The sequence below is a fragment of the Anomaloglossus baeobatrachus genome, chromosome 7 (genome assembly GCF_048569485.1).
Source record: "Anomaloglossus baeobatrachus isolate aAnoBae1 chromosome 7, aAnoBae1.hap1, whole genome shotgun sequence".
In the NCBI taxonomy this organism is placed as follows: Eukaryota; Metazoa; Chordata; class Amphibia; order Anura; family Aromobatidae; genus Anomaloglossus; species Anomaloglossus baeobatrachus.
Window position 1 is genome coordinate 303,394,288 of NC_134359.1, and position 25,258 is coordinate 303,419,545.

A 25,258-nucleotide genomic window follows, 5' to 3' on the forward strand; every position below is an offset into this window, starting at 1 on the left:
GTGACAATGGTGACGGATACAGTAGACACCGACGTTCCCTGTTTTGGGGTGTTGAGACAAGAACATTAGCGATGGTAACCGTTACTTCGCCCCAGAGCAGCGGTCCGCGCCGGTTGTTGCACTTTTCCTGTGTGGCCTCCAGAGATGTTCTCTGCTGCTCGTCACACTTGGTCTTAATCGGTGAATCCTTGTCTTTTGGCGGCTCCTTTATTTCCATCGGGCGTGTGGAGGTGAGACGGACGTGTGTGTAACCGGTGAACATGGCAGCCGGTCGCCATTCTGAGGACACGATATGGACCAAACAGAAAGAACGTGCAGAAGTATGAAGACTTTATTCACACCGGCTGCGGACACAGAATGGATATTCACCGGTTTTGGAAGTCTGACCGCGTCACCCCAACATTTTATGGTGAATATTAATCACAGTAATGGAGTTCTGCCCTGAGGATGATGATGGGTATGAGCTACATATACTGGATCACCAGAACCGCCAGACACAGCAACGTCCACACGGGGTCCGGGAGCCAGAGACTCCCTGAACATTTCACAGGTGGATCTGGGATGTTCGTCAGTTTGAGAAATGTGATATCCGGTATGTATCTCTGTATCCATGACTGGTAGGAGGTCACCAGGGTGTAGACAGCGGGAAGATTCGGGAGAGCACAACCCACGGACCAGCTCACAATGCCCACCTGGTACCAAGCGCCCTGCACTTTACACACCAGAGCGCCCCCCGAGTCTCCCTGCAAGAAGAAAGCAATGAGCACCGAGTGACAATGGCATAACCCTCACAATCTGCACTAATATATAGTGTACCCTGTACTGATCCTACGTTACCTCCTGTATTATACTCCAGAGCTGCACTCACTATTCTGCTGGTGCAGTCACTGTGTACATACATTACATTACTGATCCTAGAATACCTCCTGCATTATACTCCAGAGCTGCACTCACTATTCTGCTGGTGCAGTCACTGTGTAAATACATCACATTACTGATCCTATATTATACTCCAGAGCTGCACTCACTATTCTGCTGGTGCAGTCACTGTGTACATACATTACATTACTGATCCTAGAATACCTCCTGCATTATACTCCAGAGCTGCACTCACTATTCTGCTGGTGCAGTCACTGTGTAAATACATCACATTACTGATCCTATATTATACTCCAGAGCTGCACTCACTATTCTGCTGGTGCAGTCACTGTGTACATACATTACATTACTGATCCTGCGTTACCTCCTGTATTATACTGCAGAGCTGCGCTCACTATTCTGGTGGTGCAGTCACTGTGTACATACATTACATTACTGATCCTAGAATACCTCCTGCATTATACTACAGAGCTGCACTCACTATTCTGCTGGTGCAGTCACTGTGTACATACATTACATTACTGATCCTAGAATACCTCCTGCATTATACTACAGAGCTGCACTCACTATTCTGCTGGTTCAGTCACTGTGTACATACATCACATTACTGATCCTATATTATACTCCAGAGCTGCACTCACTATTCTGCTGGTGCAGTCACTGTGTACATACATTACATTACTGACCCTGTTTTATACTCCGGAGCTGCACTCACTATTCTTACAGTGTAGTAGTGTGTATGTGCACATGTTTATACAGACTGTTAGCTGTGTAGTGTCACACAGTGCGTGTAGTATAGCGGTATTACGTTGCAGGGACTCCTCTGTCCGTCCTTGTATCCCGCACATATCATGTCCTCCAGGACCTGGGCGTTGTCAGGGGCTTCACCATCGCGGAACATCTTCTGACATCGCTCTCGATCTATGAGAGCCGCGCTCACCTTCTGTAGGATCAGAGGATACGGCAGGGCGGCTGCGGGGGACACAAGCGCTGGTTACTGGTGTTCATATTATACAGCATTTGTGGCTTTTCTTTTTGCAGCTCTTATAGTGTAGACATTGTCTCTTCCTGTACATGGTGCACGCACAGACAGTACTGCTTCCTTGACTCTACTATGAATACTGTTAGTTCTGCCTTCCTGTCTTTCCCTGCGGATTACTTAGAATCAAAATAAAAGTCCCTGTCAATCTTTGACGGTAAAAAATGGTGGCACAGATAGTACTGCTGCCTTCCATGAATGATGTGGTGCATGCAGTTTTGCCCTCTGGGCTTTCTGTGTAAACTGCACCAGATAGTGCTGTCTCCTTGTTTCTACCAATAAATAATGTGATACATGCAGTTTCATCCTTCTGACATTCCCTGTTAACAATGAATGAACAGATAGTGCTGCCTCTTTGTTTCTACCTATATATAATATGCTACATGCAGTTATATTCTTTTGACAGTCCCTGTTAACAATGAATGACCAGATAGTGCTGCCTCCTTGTTTCTACATATATAATGTGGAAAAAACAAAAAAGCCAGCACTAAATGTGCACTACAGCACTAAAAAATTCCAACTGTACTTATTATAAATATGAGATTTTTGGCAAAAAATTGCAATTTCTTGAGCCACCCCGCCACTCCACGGCAATCTCAGTAGGGGCAGTCCTACACTAAAATATTTTTTTAAAATGTGCCATACATACATACATGTGCCATTCATGATGTAAATAGCCTGTGGACAGGGCCTGATGACTGAATGTGAACAGTCACCAACCGCCAAAATTTAGACAGATGGAATACATCTCAAATTGGGGTGCATAGCAAGGTGGGGGTCAGCCACCGACCAATTCAATGAAGAAAAAACAAAAAAAGCCAGCACCAAATGTGCACTACAGCACCATCAGGTTAAAAATAACATCAAATCTCATTTGATGTTATTTTTAACCTGATGAGATTTGATGTTATTTTTAACCTGATGGTCCTGAGGAAGGGAGCAGGTGCTCCAGAAACGCGTAGACCTGTATGAAAATAAAGTGACATTGGTCTTCATCATCTGAATGAGTGATCTGTTGGCACGGCAATTGAACACCCTTCTCTATTGCTATCTGATGTCTGCCACTGGGTGGCTGCAGCCGTGGATCTTGTTTTACATGCACTTATAGTAGTTGTGACTGTCACAACTACATCAGGTGAGTGAGTTTACTCCCCCTTCCCCACCCCACATATATCGGGGTAAGACCCTATTTGCGCTTTTTTGTCCACAGCCTCCTTCTATAGCTGCTTCTTTTTCAAGAGACCAAACGTCAAAAGTAATTGGACAATTATCTCAGAAGCTCTTTACTGGTCTACTGAGAGATTCCCCTGTTATCTAGCATCAATCTATAAGGTAAAAGGTCTGGAGCTGACTCCAGGTGGGACATTTGCATTTGGAGCTGTTGCTCTGAAACTATAACATGCGATCAGAGGAAGAGAAACCGACCATCATTAGACTAAGAAAGGAAGAAATCCACCAGAGACGACGGAAATGGCAAAAGCAGCAGTTTGGTATAAACAAAGAAAGAGGCTCTGGGGACCCGAGAACTGAAAAAGGCCGGGACGTCCCCGGAAGACAACAGAGGTGGATGATCACAGGATCCTTCCAGGGTGAATTAAAACCTTCACAACATCCACCCAAGTGAGGAACATTCTCCAGGAAGACAGTGCTTCACGATATAAGTCTACCACAAAGAGAAGACTTCATGAGAGCAAATACAGAGGAGTCACCACAAGAGGCAAATACAGAGGAGACACCACAAGGATCAAATACAGAGGAGTCACCACAAGGAGCAAATACAGAGGAGTCACCACAAGGAGCAAATACAGAGGAGTCACCACAAGGAGCAAATACAGAGGAGTCACCACAAGGAGCAAATACAGAGGGGTCACCACAAGGAGCAAATACAGAGGAGTCACCACAAGAAGCAAATACAGAGGAGTCACCACAAGGAGCAAATACAGAGGAGTCACCACAAGGAGCAAATACAGAGGAGTCACCACAAGGAGCAAATACAGAGGAGTCACCACAAGGAGCAAATACAGAGGAGTCACCACAAGGAGCAAATACAGAGGAGTCACCACAAGGAGCAAATACAGAGGAGACACCACAAGGATCAAATACAGAGGAGTCACCACAAGGAGCAAATACAGAGGAGTCACCACAAGGAGCAAATACAGAGGGGTCACCACAAGGAGCAAATACAGAGGAGTCACCACAAGGAGCAAATACAGAGGAGTCACCACAAGGAGCAAATACAGAGGAGACACCACAAGGAGCAAATACAGAGGAGTCACCACAAGGAGCAAATACAGAGGGGTCACCACAAGGAGCAAATACAGAGGAGTCACCACAAGGAGCAAATACAGAGGAGTCACCACAAGGAGCAAATACAGAGGGGTCACCACAAGGTGCAAATACAGAGGAGTCACCACAAGGAGCAAATACAGAGGGGTCACCACAAGGTGCAAATACAGAGGAGTCACCACAAGGAGCAAATACAGAGGAGTCACCACAAGGGGCAAATACAGAGGAGTCACCACAAGAGGCAAATACAGAGGGGTCACCACAAGGTGCAAATACAGAGGGGTCACCACAAGGTGCAAATACAGAGGAGTCACCACAAGGAGCAAATACAGAGGAGTCACCACAAGGAGCAAATACAGAGGAGTCACCACAAGGAGCAAATACAGAGGAGTCACCACAAGGAGCAAATACAGAGGGGTCACCACAAGGAGCAAATACAGAGGAGTCACCACAAGGAGCAAATACAGGAGTCACCACAAGGGGCAAATACAGAGGAGTCACCACAAGAGGCAAATACAGAGGGGTCACCACAAGGTGCAAATACAGAGGGGTCACCACAAGGAGCAAATACAGAGGAGTCACCACAAGGAGCAAATACAGAGGAGTCACCACAAGGAGCAAATACAGAGGAGTCACCACAAGGAGCAAATACAGAGGGGTCACCACAAGAGGCAAATACAGAGGGGTCACCACAAGGAGCAAATACAGAGGAGTCACCACAAGAGGCAAATACAGAGGGGTCACCACAAGGTGCAAATACAGAGGGGTCACCACAAGAGGCAAATACAGAGGGGTCACCACAAGGTGCAAATACAGAGGAGTCACCACAAGAGGCAAATACAGAGGGGTCACCACAAGGAGCAAATACAGAGGAGTCACCACAAGAGGCAAATACAGAGGGGTCACCACAAGGTGCAAATACAGAGGAGTCACCACAAGAGGCAAATACAGAGGGGTCACCACAAGGAGCAAATACAGAGGAGTCACCACAAGAGGCAAATACAGAGGGGTCACCACAAGGTGCAAATACAGAGGGGTCACCACAAGGTGCTAATACAGAGGAGTCACCACAAGGAGCAAATACAGAGGAGTCACCACAAGGGGCAAATACAGAGGAGTCACCACAAGGAGCAAATACAGAGGAGTCACCACAAGGGGCAAATACAGAGGGGTCACCACAAGGAGCAAATACAGAGGAGTCACCACAAGAGGCAAATACAGAGGGGTCACCACAAGGAGCAAATACAGAGGAGTCACCACAAGGAGCAAATACAGAGGGGTCACCACAAGGAGCAAATACAGAGGGGTCACCACAAGGTGCAAATACAGAGGGGTCACCACAAGGAGCAAATACAGAGGAGTCACCAAAAGTAGCAAATACAGAGGAGTCACCACAAGAGGCAAATACAGAGGGGTCACCACAAGAGGCAAATACAGAGGGGTCACCACAAGGAGCAAATACAGAGGAGTCACCACAAGGAGCAAATACAGAGGAGTCACCACAAGGAGCAAATACAGAGGAGTCACCACAAGGAGTAAATACAGAGGAGTCACCACAAGGAGCAAATACAGAGAAGTCACCACAAGGAGCAAATACAGAGGGGTCACCACAAGGGGCAAATACAGAGGAGTCACCACAAGGAGCAAATACAGAGGAGTCACCACAAGGAGCAAATACAGAGGAGTCACCACAAGGAGCAAATACAGAGGAGTCACCACAAGGAGCAAATACAGAGGGCTCACCACAAGGAGCAAATACAGAGGAGTCACCACAAGGTGCAAATACAGAGGAGTCACCACAAGGAGCAAATACAGAGGAGTCACCACAAGGAGCAAATACAGAGGGGTCACCACAAGGAGCAAATACAGAGGAGTCACCACAAGGACCAAATACAGAGGAATCACCACAAGGAGCAAATACAGAGGAGTCACCACAAGGGGCAAATACAGAGGAGTCACCACAAGGAGCAAATACAGAGGAGTCACCACAAGGGGCAAATACAGAGAAGTCACCACAAGAAGCAAATACAGAGGAGTCACCACAAGGAGCAAATACAGAGGGGTCACCACAAGGAGCAAATACAGAGGAGTCACCACAAGGAGCAAATACAGAGGAGTCACCACAAGGAGCAAATACAGAGGAGTCACCACAAGGAGCAAATACAGAGGAGTCACCACAAGGAGCAAATACAGAGGGGTCACCACAAGGAGCAAATACAGAGGAATCACCACAAGGAGCAAATACAGAGGAGTGACCACAAGGAGCAAATACAGAGGAGTCACCACAAGGAGCAAATACAGAGGGGTCACCACAAGGAGCAAATACAGAGGGGTCACCACAAGGAGCAAATACAGAGGAGTCACCACAAGGAGCAAATACAGAGGAGTCACCACAAGGAGCAAATACAGAGGGGTCACCACAAGGAGCAAATACAGAGGGGTCACCACAAGGAGCAAATACAGAGGAGTCACCACAAGGAGCAAATACAGAGGAGTCACCACAAGGAGCAAATACAGAGGAGTCACCACAAGGAGCAAATACAGAGGAGTCACCACAAGGAGCAAATACAGAGGGGTCACCACAAGGAGCAAATACAGAGGAGTCACCACAAGGAGCAAATACAGAGGGGTCACCACAAGGTGCAAATACAGAGGAGTCACCACAAGGTGCAAATACAGAGGAGTCACCACAAGGAGCAAATACAGAGGAGTCACCACAAGGAGCAAATACAGAGGAGTCACCACAAGGAGCAAATACAGAGGAGTCACCACAAGGAGCAAATACAGAGGAGTCACCACAAGGAGCAAATACAGAGGAGTCACCACAAGGAGCAAATACAGAGGGGTCACCACAAGGAGCAAATACAGAGGAGTCACCACAAGGAGCAAATACAGAGGAGTCACCACAAGGGGCAAATACTGAAGAGTCACCACAAGGTGCAAATACAGAGGAGTCACCACAAGGAGCAAATACAGAGGAGTCACCACAAGGAGCAAATACAGAGGGGTCACCACAAGGAGCAAATACAGAGGAGTCACCACAAGGAGCAAATACAGAGGGGTCACCACAAGGAGCAAATACAGAGGAGTCACCACAAGGAGCAAATACAGAGGAGTCACCACAAGGAGCAAATACAGAGGAGTCACCACAAGGAGCAAATACAGAGGGGTCACCACAAGGAGCAAATACAGAGGAATCACCACAAGGAGCAAATACAGAGGAGTGACCACAAGGAGCAAATACAGAGGAGTCACCACAAGGAGCAAATACAGAGGAGTCACCACAAGGAGCAAATACAGAGGAGTCACCACAAGGAGCAAATACAGAGGAGTCACCACAAGGAGCAAATACAGAGGGGTCACCACAAGGAGCAAATACAGAGGAATCACCACAAGGAGCAAATACAGAGGAGTGACCACAAGGAGCAAATACAGAGGAGTCACCACAAGGTGCAAATACAGAGGAGTTACCACAAGGAGCAAATACAGAGGGGTCACCACAAGGAGCAAATACAGAGGAGTCACCACAAGGAGCAAATACAGAGGGGTCACCACAAGGAGCAAATACAGAGGAGTCACCACAAGGAGCAAATACAGAGGAGTCACCACAAGGAGCAAATACAGAGGAGTCACCACAAGGAGCAAATACAGAGAGGTCACTACAAGGAGCAAATACAGAGGGGTCACCACAAGGAGCAAATACAGAGGGGTCACCACAAGGAGCAAATACAGAGGGGTCACCACAAGGAGCAAATACAGAGGAGTCACCACAAGGAGCAAATACAGAGGAGTCACCACAAGGAGCAAATACAGAGGAGTCACCACAAGGAGCAAATACAGAGGAGTCACCACAAGGAGCAAATACAGAGGGGTCACCACAAGGAGCAAATACAGAGGAGTCACCACAAGGAGCAAATACAGAGGAGTCACCACAAGGGGCAAATACTGAAGAGTCACCACAAGGTGCAAATACAGAGGAGTCACCACAAGGAGCAAATACAGAGGAGTCACCACAAGGAGCAAATACAGAGGGGTCACCACAAGGAGCAAATACAGAGGAGTCACCACAAGGAGCAAATACAGAGGGGTCACCACAAGGAGCAAATACAGAGGAGTCACCACAAGGAGCAAATACAGAGGAGTCACCACAAGGAGCAAATACAGAGGAGTCACCACAAGGAGCAAATACAGAGGGGTCACCACAAGGAGCAAATACAGAGGAATCACCACAAGGAGCAAATACAGAGGAGTGACCACAAGGAGCAAATACAGAGGAGTCACCACAAGGAGCAAATACAGAGGAGTCACCACAAGGAGCAAATACAGAGGAGTCACCACAAGGAGCAAATACAGAGGAGTCACCACAAGGAGCAAATACAGAGGGGTCACCACAAGGAGCAAATACAGAGGAATCACCACAAGGAGCAAATACAGAGGAGTGACCACAAGGAGCAAATACAGAGGAGTCACCACAAGGAGCAAATACAGAGGGGTCACCACAAGGAGCAAATACAGAGGGGTCACCACAAGGAGCAAATACAGAGGAGTCACCACAAGGAGCAAATACAGAGGAGTCACCACAAGGAGCAAATACAGAGGAGTCACCACAAGGAGCAAATACAGAGGAGTCACCACAAGGAGCAAATACAGAGGGGTCACCACAAGGTGCAAATACAGAGGAGTCACCACAAGGTGCAAATACAGAGGGGTCACCACAAGGAGCAAATACAGAGGAGTCACCACAAGGTGCAAATACAGAGGAGTTACCACAAGGAGCAAATACAGAGGGGTCACCACAAGGAGCAAATACAGAGGAGTCACCACAAGGAGCAAATACAGAGGGGTCACCACAAGGAGCAAATACAGAGGAGTCACCACAAGGAGCAAATACAGAGGAGTCACCACAAGGAGCAAATACAGAGGAGTCACCACAAGGAGCAAATACAGAGAGGTCACTACAAGGAGCAAATACAGAGGAGTCACCACAAGGACCAAATACAGAGGAGTCACCACAAGGTGCAAATACAGAGGAGTCACCACAAGGTGCAAATACAGAGGAGTCACCACAAGGAGCAAATACAGAGGAGTCACCACAAGGAGCAAATACAGAGGAATCACCACAAGGAGCAAATACAGAGGGGTCACCACAAGGAGCAAATACAGAGGAGTCACCACAAGGAGCAAATACAGAGGGGTCACCACAAGGTGCAAATACAGAGGGGTCACCACAAGGAGCAAATACAGAGGAGTCACCACAAGGACCAAATACAGAGGAGTCACCACAAGGTGCAAATACAGAGGAGTCACCACAAGGTGCAAATACAGAGGAGTCACCACAAGGTGCAAATACAGAGGAGTCACCACAAGGAGCAAATACAGAGGAGTCACTACAAGGAGCAAATACAGAGGAGTCACCACAAGGAGCAAATACAGAGGAGTCACCACAAGGAGCAAAGCATTCTTTAGCCTAAAAAGAGAAAGGACAGATTAGACTTTACCAAAAATACTTCTAAAGAAGTCACAGAGGACAGATGTGACTCTGATCAATCTGTACCAGAATGATGGAAGAAGAAAGTCTGGAGAAGTCTTGGAGCGGCTCCTGATCCCAAGCACAGCACGTCCTCTGTAACACATAGGGGAGCAATGTGATGGCCTGGCATGCAGGATTATCAATGATCCTGGGGCACCGGTGGTTATTGATGATGTGACTGAAGACAGAAGTTTCCGGATGAATTCTGAAGTGCACAGAGAGAGAATTTCTGCTCAGATTCCACCAAATGCAGCAATGATTGGACAACGCTTCACTGATAGATGATCAAAGACCCAAAACATTCTGCTAAAGCGAAGAGGTGAATATTCCGCAATGGCTGAGTCCTCCCAAGATCTCAGCCCCATCGAGCTGCTTTTCACAGGATTAAGACAGAACTTAATTAGAAAGAGCCACAAATAAGAAACAACTGAAGTCACCACGACAAAGCCTGACACCGCAGGAGACCAGCGAATGGTGACATTCACGGCCGGGAGCGTCACACCGTAGGACACCAGCGATGGATATTGTCCACATCCAGAAGCCTCACACTGGAGGAGAGCAACCATGGAGATGTCCATGGCCGAAAGCCTCACACAGAAGGGGAGCAGTGATGGAGACGTCCACGGCCGGAAACCTCACACAAGAGGAGACCAGCGATGGAAATGTCCATGACCGAAAGCCTCACATAGGAGGAGACCAGCGATGTAGATGTCCACCTCCGGAAGTCTCACACCACAGGAGACCAGCGATGGAGATGTCAATGGCCAGAAGCCTCACACTGTTGGAGTGATGGTGATGTCCACGGCCAGAAGCCTCACACCTGAGGAGACCAGTGATGGAGACGTCCACTGCTGGAAGCCTCACACCGGAGGAGACCATCGATAGAGATATCTACGGCCAGAAGCCTCACAGTGGAGGAGACCAGCGATGGAGACGTCCACAGCCGAAACCGGAAGAGACCAGCAATGGAGACATCCACTGCTGGAAGCTTCACACCGGAGGAGACCAGCGATGTAGATATCCATAGCCAGAAGCCTCAGAATGGAGGAGACCAGTGATGGAGACGTCCACTACTGAAAGCCTCACACCAGAGGAGATCAGCGATGGAGACGTCCACAGCCAAAAGACTCCAGTCATTTCTGCAAAGGATTCTCCACAAAGGGTTAAAGATGAACATTTTATTAATGATAAGGTAAAATTGTCCAATTACTTTGGAGCTTCTGAAATGAGGAGACATTGTAGAAAAATGGCCGCAATTCTTAAACGTTTCACAGGAGATTTTTGTTTAACCCTTTTAATTAAACCTGAAAGTTCCAACTTCAATTACATCTCAGTTGTTTCATTTTACATAATAAATAGCGGCTGCAGAGCTGAAATCACGAAGATTCGTCAATGGCCAAATATTTCTGGACCTCACGGTATATGTATGGCCACCCAGTGGTTATGTTGTTTGCAAACTGTTTAGGGTTTTCGCGTCACAATAATGTCTTTCATCGATATAGAAAGATATTGGATTTAGTAAAGATGTGTCACAGCTCTACATGAGAACTAGGGGCGGCACGATGGAACGTTACTGGTCTCTATCTCATTTATTGGGAGTAGTGGTAAAACCTAAAAAATTGAATTTTTAGTGTTTCTCACCTTCTGACGCGATTCGGCCCCAGCCGGTGACCCAGCAGTCCAGGCCGCAGGGGAAGGTGACGGATGCGGCGGGCAGGCAGACCGGCATGATATACTTGGTGTAGGTGACCGGACTGTCGAGCCTCAGGAGTGCGATGTCCCCTCCACTAACCACGTCTCCATTGTACTGGGGGTGAATGATGATTTCCGTCACTCTGGCCGTACGTTCATATAGGTTGCTCCAAGATCCAAGCTTCACTATTCCCATTCGCAAAGAATAATCTTCAACATAAGGATGTCTGTGGAGGTTAGAAACTCAAGCTGAGCTGCAAACTTTTATCATCTACAAGTGACGGATGGAATATCAATCGCCTGTCGTAAGTCTCAGGTCTTCCATTGTAATGATTGTCCCATCTGGACCGTCCCAATCTACATGACCTTGTATGGTTAATCGACATTGTCCGCACTTGGCCTGAAAGCCATAGGAAGAACTGCGCGGAGTCTGAAATGTTACGCCTTGGCCTATCAGGTCGTCACAGGGTATTGTGCAATCTGCCCTTCTGCACAGTATCCGCATCCTCCTTGGTTACAGGTCCTTGGCCTTTGGTGTTGCTAAGAACGAACTAATCAAAACCCCAGGAACACTCTGCACCACACCCACCAGACACACCAATGGGTAGCCTGAAGGGAATAGGGCCACCCACTTGGGGGGGTTGTATGGGAGGGTCAGGAGTGTCAGGAGCAGTCAGTTGAGAAGTGACTCTCATGAGGAGAGGTCACAAGTCAGTTGGAGGAGGTTGGGAGCAAGGCTCCTTGTTACTATTAGGTGGCAGACGTTGGTCTGGGCCTGGTAGGAGCTGGACCCCGGTCGCAGGGGATCGTGACAAGGGGCACGGAACTGTCAAGGAGGGCAGCCGGCGGCCTTGTGCCATCTCCGGGCAGGGGCCAGGGCAAGACGGGATACGTGGACCCTAGGCCGGGAAGTAGTTTCAAGCGTCCTGGCAATTTACTCGAGGAGGATGGGGCCTTCAAGATTCGTTCTCCACCCGCTCCAAAATCGGGGTATTAGCGCAACGAGGGGGATAGGACTTTCCCAATCCGCAGTCCAGAAAATCCCAAGCGTGAACCCTGAGAGCAAGCTCACTCCGTTAGCCGTACTGGGGAGCGGGACCCGACTAGTTCTACACTACAGGGGCCAATCAGTAGAAAGGTGCCAAGGAAAAGGTCACAGGCTAACAAGCAACACCAATGGGCATGGGATCCAGTACGTGCTCCCTCCCTGCTGCAGCGATGCTCAGAACTTTGGTTTACAAGTTGTCGGTGTCAGCATTCTTGGACTGAGTGAGTACACAGTGACCCTAACCTCCTCAACGGTATCCCTCCGCCACCATCACCGAGCCCCGGGGCATCCCCCCTACCTACAGAGGGGTTAAACACCTGGCTGCCATCCCATCGCCACCGGGTGCTCCCAACGGCAGCGGTGGTACTACACCTTACCACACACCATGGGTGGCGTCATGAACTCTAAACACAAAATCCCCTGTAAATACCCCCTTTTCGTTTTGAGTGGCCGCACAACCCCCGGGTCCAGAGACCCCTCGAGCCACCACGGATCCGGATCCGAGCAGCAGTCCCGGCTGCTGATGCGGGGGCAGCACAGAAATACTTCAGAGCTGAGGAATGAAGGTCACTTACTTGTATACACAGTGTGCGGTGGTCATCACCCAGTCCGGAGAGATCAGAGATCCACCACATACCGGGCTGGAATACAGGTTCAGGCTGACCTGCCACGGCCATTCCCCTTCCAAAGCATCCACACCACCGACTATCCGTGGAGAAACCTGCGGGGAGCCACACACCGAGGCGGACGGAACTGGAGGAAGCCAAAAATGGAGAGTTTATCATTAGACAATATAATATTAATAGAAAGAGCAAATCGATTCGTGGTGAATAAAATTTATCTTAAAATGTTACCAAAACCTTGTATCAACTAGACGCCAATTTATTTATGATGTGCTCCAGGCAAATCCTATAAAATGGCGGCCCCTTTTTGATGTTAGAGAGCCGGGAAGGCCCTCCTTGACTCTGCTGGTTCTCCAACCGGCTCCTCAGTCTTCGTTCCAGCCCGGTTGTCCTTCCATTAGATTCCAACGCACATTAATGACATGCGACACATCGGGCTCGAGTCGTGCGATGACTTGAGGGACAGAAAACAGAAGACTCCGGCAGAGAAGAGGACACAAGATAGAAGAACAGATCAGAGGATCGATGGCGGCCGCAGTGGTGCGGGGAAAACTGGCTAGAGATGGTTCTACAAAATGTTTAATTCATTTCCATCGAACCGGCACATTCAACTGCGATGTGGTCATAAGTCAGCTGGAAGAAGCTCAGAAAACATGAATATGAGAGTCACAGTCCAACACTGTTGGAAGGAACGGACCGCTAACACTCGGCATGAGAGGTCTTGCGCCTGAGCAGCACATTCAATCAGCAGCTACTATTACTCGACATGGGAGGTCTAGCGCCTGTGCAACACATTCAATCAGTGACCACTATGACTTGACATAGGAGGTCTAGCACCTGCGAAGGACACTCAATCAGCCGCCACAATCACTCGGCGTGGGAGGTCTTGCGCCTGTGCAGCACATTCAATCAGCAGCCGCTATCACTCGGCATGGGAGGTCTAGTGCCTGTGCAGCACATTCAATCAGCACCCGCTATCACTCGGCGTGGGAGGTCTAGTGCCTGTGCAGCACATTCAATCAGCGCCCGCTATCACTCGGCGTGGGAGGTCTAGCGCCTGCGCAGCACATTTAATCAGCGCCCGCTATCACTCGGCGTGGGAGGTCTAGTGCCTGCGCAGCACAGTCAATCAGCGACCGCTATCACTCAGCGTGGGAGGTCTAGCGCCTGCGCAGCACATTCAATCAGCGACCACTATCACTCGGCGTGGGAGGTCTAGTGCCTGTGCAGCACATTTAATCAGCGACCGCTATCACTCGGCACGGGAGGTCTAGCGCCTGCGCAGCACATTCAATCATCAGCCGCTATCACTCGTGTAGGAGGTCTCGCGCCTGCGCAGCACATTCAGTCATCAGCCGCTATCACTTGTGTAGGAGATCTCGCGCCTACGCAGCACATTCAATCAGCAGCCGCTATCACTCGGCATAGGAGGTCTAGCGCCTGCACAGCACATTCAATTAGCGGCCGCTATCACTCGGCATAGGAGGTCTAGCGCCTGAACAGCACATTCAATCATCAGCCGCTATCACTTGTGTAGGAGGTCTCGCGCCTGCGCAGCACATTCAATCATCAGCCGCTATCACTTGTGTAGGAGATCTTGTGCCTGTGCAGCACATTCAATCAGCAGCCGCTATCACTCGGCATAGGAGGTCTAGCGCCTGCACAGCACATTCAATCATCAGCCGCTATCACTTGTGTAGGAGGTCTCGTGCCTGCGCAGCACATTCAATAAGCAGCCGCTATCATTCGGCATAGGAGGTCTAGCGCCTGCACAGCACATTCAATCAGTGGCCGCTAAGTTTCTAAAAATTATTATTTGTATTTTTACATTTTTCATTTCACCAATAAAATTAAATAAAAAACAATATAGAAGTTGTCTGGACCCAAAATGGAACCTGAATTTTTTTTAACCCTTTCCAAGACCCGGCGACTTTTCAGTTTTGCAGTTACTATTTTTCCTTCACACTTTTCCGGCTGCAGCCAAAACATTTCCTCTTTTTCGGAGGACTCGCCCGAACAGCGGCTTCTAACTTCAGTGATATCTTTTCTCTTAATATATAATGTGCAAAAAAAAATCAAGTGCTATGGCAGGCATGAGCACTCAATATGGTGCTGGTGATGCTAGACACTACTACGAGCAGTATAGACGGACAGGTAGTCAAACAAGCCGGGATAATAAACCGAGAGGACACAGTAGGACACGAGAGTACATATAGGATTCAGGGAGCAGACAGAGACGTGGTCAGGAATAGGTCCGAGGTCAGAAGCCAGGAGGTAACTACAAAGACAGGGAGCGGGCACAGAGGGGTCAATAACAGTCCAGGGTCGAGAAGTCAAGATCAGAACACTTACACAAACAGGAGCCAAGAACACAACTGCAGAACCAGGAAGTACAACTGGCGAGGTTCTGGCAGAGCATGCCCAGTAATGAAACAGAGCAATCACTAGGAACGAGGAGCATCTGCATAAGCACCTCTCAGAACTAGCATGGGACATAGTGCTGAGAACACCCTGTCTGCGGGTGCTCAGGACACATAACAGAGCCCTTCCAAATGAAAAATGTTTTGTGCTAAGAAAAAATGTAAGTGCTGGCTCTGCAGTTGAGGAGAGCAAGGCAGAACATAACCAGTGTGCAAAATGCTCCGCATAGAGTAACCGTGACAGTGCCATTGTCAGAATATTTTATGTCAAATGTCAGAAAAACAAATAGAGCTGAAAAATTAAAGGAGAAATATGTGAGCACAATCCCATTACCTGTAGGCTTCGAAGTTGTGGAGGGAATGTTTTCGAGGTGAAACGTCATATCTGGCACGTGGTTCTCGATCCACGAGGAATAGACCGGTAACAGGGTGTACACCCCAGGGCGATACAACATAGCACATCCGTCTCCCCAACTGACAACCCCTGCCTGGTACCAGACACCCTGGACATTACACACGAGAGGTCCTCCGGAGTCTCCCTGGAAGACATCAATGTCAACATTTTAGAATAGTCCATTTTTATTTTCTATCGCTCCTATGTGGCCATATCTAATTTCTATCTTCTTTGATATTTTTTAAACCCTTTTTTTTTACTGGAACCTCTAAATACATTTTCAATCCGTCTGAGGCCAGAGGGCCCTTTTCCAAGTTCATCAGAAATATTTGGTGGAGAATGCGGGCACATCCAGCAGAATCAAGCTCCAGTGACCTCTCCACCGAGAGGAGGACTATTCAGATGAACAGAGAGTCTGTGCACGTCATTTTTCCCCATTTCCTCCCCCCTTCCTCCTCTGTTAGTCTTGTACCAGGATCTCTGGCTACACGTGGCAGTGCTGATCTCTCTCGCATTTGTATTTTTATTGTCTTTTCTGCCTCTTTTTTTGCCAGTGTTGGATTTGTAAGTATAATCAAGTTATACAGAAAATATACCCAGACAGTTATACAGAAGACAGGACCGAGCGGGTTAATTATACCCTTACTAATGGGCTCCTCAAGAAAAGCCAACAAAGGAGCTCAGAAGAGGCCCACCTGACTGGAGCTCGAGCATGCTCGCCCCCGCTTTATTTATTGTCTAGCCAAGTACATGGATTTTCCTCAGGGTTTCAAGTAGTCGGATCCCAAATGAACTGAAAGTTATGCTTTATCTTGGGAGATCCCATTTGATGTCAGAAAGTCTGTGAAAAAGCTTTCATGATTCCCGTATGACTCTGCTTGTGCAGAACCATTGTATGTGTTGTGTTTCTGCTGTCTGCATTCTCCGGGTTTAAGTCCAATGGGAGGAGCCTATTCTGTCGTGTCTTGTTCCGGGGGTCACGCAGCCTTATCTTGGCACCGTTTTCCTTGGTACGCCGCCAGTGATAGTTCCTGCTCTGCAGTGTGCACTTCTAGTTCCTGTGAGTCTGTTCTGATCCTATCTGCTACCTAGTACTCCTTTCCCTGACCTTCGTCCTTTCCGTCTTCTTAACTCCCTGTCTCCCTAACCCAGTCTCTTCTTTGTTATCCCGTCTCAACTCCCACCTCTATACTTAATTGTCCTCTTAGTTTCCAACCCCGACTTGCTATCTGACTACGGCTCTGCTCCCCTCCGGCTCCTGATGTTACCTCCTGGCTTATCGACCTTCGGCTTTCACTTGACTCCAGCTCCGCTTACCCCTCTGTACTTACGTGACTTCCTGGCACTGACCTTCGGTTGCATTCTTCCGCAGATGCTAATAGACTCTACTGGGCTTCCACCTAACTACACTTAGAAGCACTTCATACTGCCTGAGTAAAGGCTCCCCCTGATGGTAGCATCACAAAATTCCAAATTTCTTTTTTATCAGAATTTGGCGTCTCACCTGACAAGAGTCTTTCCCTCCTTCCGAGTATCCGGCACATATCATGGTGCTGTCCACCCTGGTTACCGAGCTGCTGATAACTGAGTTCATGTGATACAGGTCGTCACACGTCTTATGATCTATCAGCGGCACCATCACATTCTGTAGGATTTTCGGAGAAGGTAAAGCCACTAATAAAATAAGAGAAGAGTCAGTAAATTACGGAGTAACGCACCAGCCTTCAATCCAAGCTCTGACATCTATGGGACCTGTATCTTCTCAGGAAGGTCCTCCGGCAATCACAGACCTTTATACAGGACAATATACAATGGGCTGGCGAGCAGCGATCCAGATCCTGAGCATCTACCAGTAAATGGAAAATACAGGGCTGGGAAGATGAAACTACACAAAGTGTGATGTGATGGAGAGGTGTACTAGGGGTGATGCACTAATGGACCTTTGGTGGAGAGCTAAGCGTCACTTACCAGAACTGCCTATACGTCCCCACCCGGATACCCAGCATTCCAGGCCACTGGGGAAGGTGACGGAGGTGGCGGGCAAGCAGATGGGCTGGATGTACTTGGTGTAGGTGACCGGACTGTCCAGCTTCACCAGAGCGATGTCCCATGTGTGAGCGGCATTAGTAAAGTTCTGATGGTTATAGACGGAGACTATCTTCTTCATAACACTTTGTGCATTGTAGAGTGACAGACTGTACGCCCCGAGCTGCACCTTATAGTTCAATAGCGGAGGAAGCCTGAAACGTGACCAGAGACAAGAACCTGGGGTGAAATCTTCCTGTAATTGAATTTTGCACACTACTCTCAGCCGGCCGGCGTGTGACTCTACACCAGGGGCCGGGAACCTATGGCTCGTGAGTCAGATGTGGCGCTTTTGATGACTACATCTGGCTCGTACACACATTTTTAATAAAAAAATACCATATTTTCTAGTTTGTAAAACACACTTTTTACCCCCAAAACTGGGGAAAAAATGGGGGTGCATCTTACAAACCAAATATGGCTTCCTGGGGTGGCAGTGGTCGCGCAGAGTTGGCGATACTTCGGACTTGTGGGGTGTTGCGGTGGCGAGCACCATTGATCTGTGGGCTGCTTTGAACCTCCCGCAGTTGAGGCGGCGTGTGCACACATAGGACTCCGCGGCCACCTTCTTGAAGTCCATTGCGTCGATCTGTGCACATGCGCTGCGACCATTTTCTTGAAGTTGATCTTATCAACTGTGGGAGATTCAAAGCAGCCCGCCGGCAGATCAATGGTCCTTGCTGCTGCGACACCCCATGAGCCCACAGTATCGCCGACCCTCCGCTATCGCACACTGAGCCACGACACCCACTCTTCCGACCCCACCAGCAGATCAATGGCGCCCGCTGCTGTGACACCCCACAAACCCGCAACAGTATCGCCGACTCTCTGCACATTGACCTTCTTGAGCCGCGACACCCACTCCTTCGAGCCCACAGTATCACCGACCCTCCAGAGCCGAGACACCCCTCCTCCGTGCCCGCAGCACCGCCTACCCTGCCTCCTGGGATCTTCTGAGACCACCACCCCCGCCGCTCCCCCTGGTGAGTAGGGCTCTCTCACACTTACATTTTAAAATATGGTTAAAAGGTTCCCGACTCCTGCTCTACAAGAAACGTCCCCCAGTCATAGATCTCTAAAGTGATTGGCGCCCCGTTCTTACAGTAAATTGTGATGAATGTTACGGCGGCGCTTTTTTGCTCAACTAGAAGATTTTATGACAAGTCAAAGAGTTTTCCACCAGCATTTTTGAAAAAATTTGCCCAATAATTGGCCAATAAGACGACAGGTGGCAGAGTTACCACAAGGAAAAAAATATGAGGAAAACTGGCCTCAGCTGACCTGGCGACAGGGCGTGTGTAAATGGGCTCTCAATAGATGAAGTATCTGGTGGATGGGTGATAGATGTATAATAATGGGGGGTGAACTGCTCGGACACTGCCGATTACATGGACAAGAGGCCTAAAGTCCACAGTGTGACCAGGAAAAGACATCCCAGAAAAAGCGCAGAAGAGGACATCCAAAACATATAGAAAGGGCATTCCAATATTGAATGTGAAAAACTTACGGTGTGAAGCAATGGGCAGCGCTCAGCACCCACTGGCTGGAGATCAAGGACCCTCCGCAGCTATGGCTGCCCTGATTCTGTATACTGGCCTGCCAGGGCCACTGTCCATTCACCGCATCCGAACCACCAACAATCCGGCTGGAGACGGCTGGAGACCCGCACACCGGCTGTGAGGATGTGGAGGGGGAAATGGCTGGGGAGAAACAGAACAAAAATCCGTGATACAGACCTACGTATCTAGAAGGAGGCCAACGGCACAAAGCCTCGGGGGCCACTGGACCCCATCACCCTCCATGAGCCATGGCCTCGTGTCCTCTATTTTCCTTCTTGCTCTTGTATAGACTGAGCACAACTCACGCAAGTGTAAAGACATGGGGTTCAGTCAGCCAAGGGTTTAAGGGGTTTTCCATAATGACATAGAGAAGTCTGGTGACGTGCGGAAAGCCGCTCTTTTTTTAGCAGGATAAATATGTGTCACACGCTGCGATCTCGTTAATGACACCGGATGTGCGTCACTAACGACGTGACCCCGACGATAATTCATTAACGATATCGTAGTGTGTAAAGCCCGCTTTAGAGGTGGGGTAAAAGATCCAAACATATAGCCACTAGGATATATATATCCAATATTTTGTGGAAATCAATATTTTCTGGAATAACCATGATTGTTAATCCCAGCTTTCATGATCTTGGCCACTTTCCACCAGTCTTTACACTGCTTTTGGGTGATCTTATGCCACTCCTGGTCTAAAAATGTAAGCAGTTCTTCTTTGTTTGATGGCTTGTGACTATCCATCTTACTATTGATTACATTCCAGAGGTTTTCAATGGGGTTCAGGTCTGGAGATTGGATTAGCCATGACAGGGTTTTGATGTGGTGGTCCTTCATCCACACATTGATGGACCTAGCTGTGTGGCATGGAGCATTGTCCTGCTGGAAAGACCAGTCCTCAGAGTTGGGGAACATTGTCTGAGCAGAAGGAAGGTGCTGTTTTCCAGGATAACCTTGTATGCATCTTGATTCATAGATCCCTGCACCCCCAGGCCTGTTCGCAGTGGCGATCTCTGCGATCACAGTCATTACGCCCCTGGCTCCCTGGACACCAGGTGTGAACACAGATGTAACCTGCAGTCCTATGTAACACCACAGATAACACAGCGATATCTCTGAGTACAGATAATGTAGAAGTCACCTGCAGTCCTATGTAACACCACAGATAACACAGCAATATCTCTGAGTACAGATAATGTAGTAGATGTCACCTGCAGTCCTATGTAACACCACAGATAACACAGCAATATCTCTGAGTACAGATAATGTAGTAGATGTCACCTGCAGTCCTATGTAACACCACAGATAACACAGTGATATCTCTGAATACAGATAATGTAGTAGATGTCACCTGCAGTCCTATGTAACATGACATACAGTATATACTTGGTGATATCAGGCGCCTCTTACCCCCGTGCAGTATTATCAGCACATACAGCAGATATGGCTCCATGTCTCCTCCTCGCCTGGTTGGTGTCGCTGGTGTAGATCTCGCACTATTACTTTGTTCTAGAAGGAATCTCTCTTTTTTACTGTCCTTTTTATTGTCGGGTTTTATTACGTCGTTTTCTTCGTCATCTCGCCTCTGCCGGAAAATAAATACTTGGAACAAAATATAGAAAATCTTCAGCAAATGAAGCAAAGGTCAAATGTCCGACCATCACCGGTTACACGAAGACGGCAGAGGCAACGCGCTTGATGGTTGTTACACTTTACAGCTGAGGTGCACAATTTGATGATTACAGTATAGAGCCGAGGCACAGAGCTTGATGGTCACACTTCAGAGCCAAGGCACAGAGCTTTATAGTCACACTTCAGAGCCGAGGCACAGAGCTTTATAGTCACACTTCAGAGCCGAGGCACAGAGCTTTATAGTCACACTTCAGAGCTGAGGCCCAGAGCTTGATGGTCACAGTTTAGAGCTGAGGTACAGAGCTTTATAGTCACACTTCAGAGCCGAGGCACAGAGCTTTATAGTCACACTTCAGAGCCGAGGCACAGAGCTTTATAGTCACACTTCAGAGCCGAGGCACAGAGCTTTATAGTCACACTTCAGAGCTGAGGCCCAGAGCTTGATGGTCACAGTTTAGAGCTGAGGCACAGAGCTTGATGGTCACACTTCAGAGCTAAGGCACAGAGCTTGATGGTCACACTTCAGAGCTAAGGCACAGAGCTTTATAGTCACACTTCAGAGCCGAGGCACAGAGCTTTATAGTCACACTTCAGAGCCGAGGCACAGAGCTTGATGGTCACACTTCAGAGCTGAGGCCCAGAGCTATATAGTCACACTTCAGAGCCGAGGCACAGAGCTTTATAGTCACACTTCAGAGCCGAGGCACAGAGCTTTATAGTCACACTTCAGAGCCGAGGCACAGAGCTTTATAGTCACACTTCAGAGCTGAGGCCCAGAGCTTGATGGTCACAGTTTAGAGCTGAGGTACAGAGCTTTATAGTCACACTTCAGAGCCGAGGCACAGAGCTTTATAGTCACACTTCAGAGCCGAGGCACAGAGCTTTATAGTCACACTTCAGAGCTGAGGCCCAGAGCTTGATGGTCACAGTTTAGAGCTGAGGTACAGAGCTTGATGGTCACACTTCAGAGCCGAAGCACAGAGCTTGATGGTCACAGTTTAGAGCTGAGGCACAGAGCTTGATGGTCACACTTCAGAGCCGAGGCACAGAGCTTTATAGTCACACTTCAGAGCCGAGGCACAGAGCTTTATAGTCACACTTCAGAGCTGAGGCACAGAGCTTGATGGTCACAGTTTAGAGCTGAGGCACAGAGCTTGATGGTACACTTCAGAGCTAAGGCACAGAGCTTGATGGTCACACTTCAGAGCTAAGGCACAGAGCTTGATGGTTACACTTCAGAGCTAAGGCACAGAGCTTGATGGTCACACTTCAGAGCTAAGGCACAGAGCTTGATGGTTACACTTCAGAGCTAAGGCACAGAGCTTGATGGTTACACTCAGAGCTAAGGCACAGATCTTGATGGTACACTCCAGTGCTAAGGCACAGATCTTGATGGTACACTCCAGTGCTAAGGCACAGATCTTGATGGTACACTCCAGTGCTAAGGCACAGATCTTGATGGTACACTCCAGTGCTAAGGCACAGATCTTGATGGTACACTCCAGTGCTAAGGCACAGATCTTGATGGTACACTCCAGAGCTAAGGCACAGAGCTTGATGGTTACATTCTAGAGCTAAGGCACAGAGCTTGATGGTACAATCCAGAGCTAAGGCAAGAGCTTGATGGTACACTCCGGTGCTAAGGTGTGGCGCCCTGGACAAGCCAGGACATCACAGGTACTGCAACAACACACCCCACACCCCGGCTAGGCACATCAAGGTCAGACAAAAATCCTTGTTGCCTCCCTCCAGGGGTTGATGTCCACACCAGGGGGTGGAGCCAGGCGGTTGGCCCCACCCACCGAGGAGTTCACAGTCCTGGAGGCGGGAAAAGGAAGCAGTCAGTTTTGAGTTTTAGTTTGAGAGTTGAAGAGTGAAGTGGTAGTGGAGCAGACTGACCCTGTCCGGGTGCGTGGCCCGGGAACATACAGCAAGGTTGGCAGGCGGTGGTGACCGTCTGCAGGAGGGGCTGATTGATGTGAACCGTAGGGACTGGGGATGGGCAGTGGCCCGCCGGTACTGTATCGGGGAGCGAAGAGAAGCCAGCACCATTTGGCAGGGCCTACGGACCTCGACCAGGCTTGGAGTCGCCGTAAAACCGGTCAAATCCGTTAGCGAAGGGAACCTCCGGGGTTTCCCAGCAGTCAAGACCCGATTGAAGGCAACCGCTCAAACCGTGAAGGGAAATACAGTCACCGCCAAGGCTACAGTTCCCAAGGCCAGAGCCTGCAGGCAAAAGGGGCTCCCTCAGCATCCATCCAAGCTGGGGAGCGGGTTCCCGGTGGGAAGCCATCAGAACCGAGAACTTAACACAGGTGCAGGGAAAGGCAGTCACCGCCAACCTACCGGGAGAAGAACCACCGCAGCCGTCTGTGGGACCCGTCCATCCAGCCGTTTGTTTTGCTGGAGACTTTGCATTCATCATTGGCTGAGTGAGTACAACCGTGCCGTGCGGCACCGCGCTGCCCCCGCGACCCTGCACCTCACCAGGCCCCGTAACCCACCTGCCATTCCTCCCTCACCGGGCCCCGGGACAACCAACCCCCCTACCCACGGAGGGGAAAAACAACATCTAAGCTGCTTCCTGTCATCGCTCCCGGGATCCCCGTCCAGAGCAGCGGTGGTGTCACCAATATCACCACAACCGTAGGTGGCGTCACGGACAATAAATTCCCCAAACCATTCCTCTTTTCACTCACGGGCGAGGAACGCCGCTCGAGTCCCCGGATCCGGCCCACCGCTTGAGCCACCGAGCAGCAAGCGAAGCAGCAGCAGTGCCGGACCCCAGCGTGGTGAGCGCAGCGTCCCCTCCCTGCCTGCGACAAAGGCACAGAGCTTGATGGTACACTCCGGTGCTAAGGCACAGAGCTTGATGGTACACTCCGGTGCTAAGGCACAGAGCTTGATGGTACACTCCGGTGCTAAGGCACAGAGCTTGATGGTACACTCCGGTGCTAAGGCACAGAGCTTGATGGTACACTCCGGTGCTAAGGCACAGAGCTTGATGGTACACTCCGGTGCTAAGGCACAGAGCTTGATGGTACACTCCGGTGCTAAGGCATGGGGCTTACCAGTTATTACGAGCAGCAGGAATCATCTCTAATCACATCCCATTACAGCCGCTGGTCGACCGCTCTATCGCACGTGCTGTCTGTTGGCTCAGACCCCCGGGCAGCTCAGCTTGCACCTTCTCCTGACTGCAGACCCCGGTAAGTGGACTTTGCCTAAAGCTAATTGTGTATCTCTTCACTTGAACCCATCTCCTCTGATCGTTAGGGATTTGTCGTTAGGATCATTCTCACTTTCTGATTCTTTCTTCTATCCTGAATTACAACATTCTAAATTCTGCAAATTACAATATTTTTGAGTAAATAGAAAAATGTGAAAATCAATGATCCCTCCTGTCCCTGAGTAGGCGGCTGTCACCCATTGCACCGCTCCTCACCTTCCTACAGAATCACAGCTATAATAAAGTCACAAACCCAGAGATATAAAATGTTAATGGATGAAATGCAAAGGTGATTCTACTGCAACACGGAACCATAAACCCGCAAATCACCGCCTGTATTTCACAGGATGTTGGGAAATTCCATATTGTGAATCATCCGGAAACGTTCTCAGCTTTTACCAACTCTTAGGTTTTACATTGAATTCCTTTTTTTGGGCAGGCTCCCATTGGTTTGCTTTGGTTCCACAGTGGAGACGCGGGGGTCAGTGGGTGGTCTCGTCTGCTGACCTGACTGTGTGATGCCCTGGCAAAACCAGATTGTCACAGAGACTGCACAAATCTTCCAGGTGCAGGACTCCATCCTACTTGGCACCAACACCAAACCCACACCCAGGTACACAACATCAGCCAGTAAAGTCTAGTCACCCCCTATGATAATAGGGGCACACCAGTGGGCGGGGCCAAGAGGATGGTGACGCCCACATAGGGGTTCTGAGGTGTTCTGGGAGGGAACAAGTCAGTTGGAGTTTGAGTTTGGAGTGAGAAGGTGAGAGGAGTGTGAAGTGACAGGGTAGTCAGGAGTTGGAGCTTCTGGACTACCGGACTACTGACTAGGTGGCAGT

The 25,258-nt window shown here is 49.1% G+C and overlaps 1 protein-coding gene across 1 annotated transcript; it reads right to left on the reverse strand.

Annotated features, from left to right (window-relative positions):
- Nucleotides 1-310: 310 nt before the first annotated feature.
- On the reverse strand, nt 311-21,054 carry LOC142245706 (transmembrane protease serine 9-like). The gene is made up of 9 exons (XM_075318645.1): nt 20,966-21,054; nt 19,504-19,696; nt 17,880-18,151; nt 17,416-17,585; nt 15,852-16,056; nt 13,050-13,227; nt 11,376-11,653; nt 1,688-1,851; nt 311-743 (listed from the first exon to the last, which is right to left on the reverse strand). The coding sequence occupies exons 1-9, from the start codon at nt 21,006-21,008 to the stop codon at nt 465-467; spliced, it is 1,782 nt and encodes a 593-aa protein (XP_075174760.1). The 5' UTR covers nt 21,009-21,054; the 3' UTR covers nt 311-464.
- Nucleotides 21,055-25,258: the final 4,204 nt, after the last annotated feature.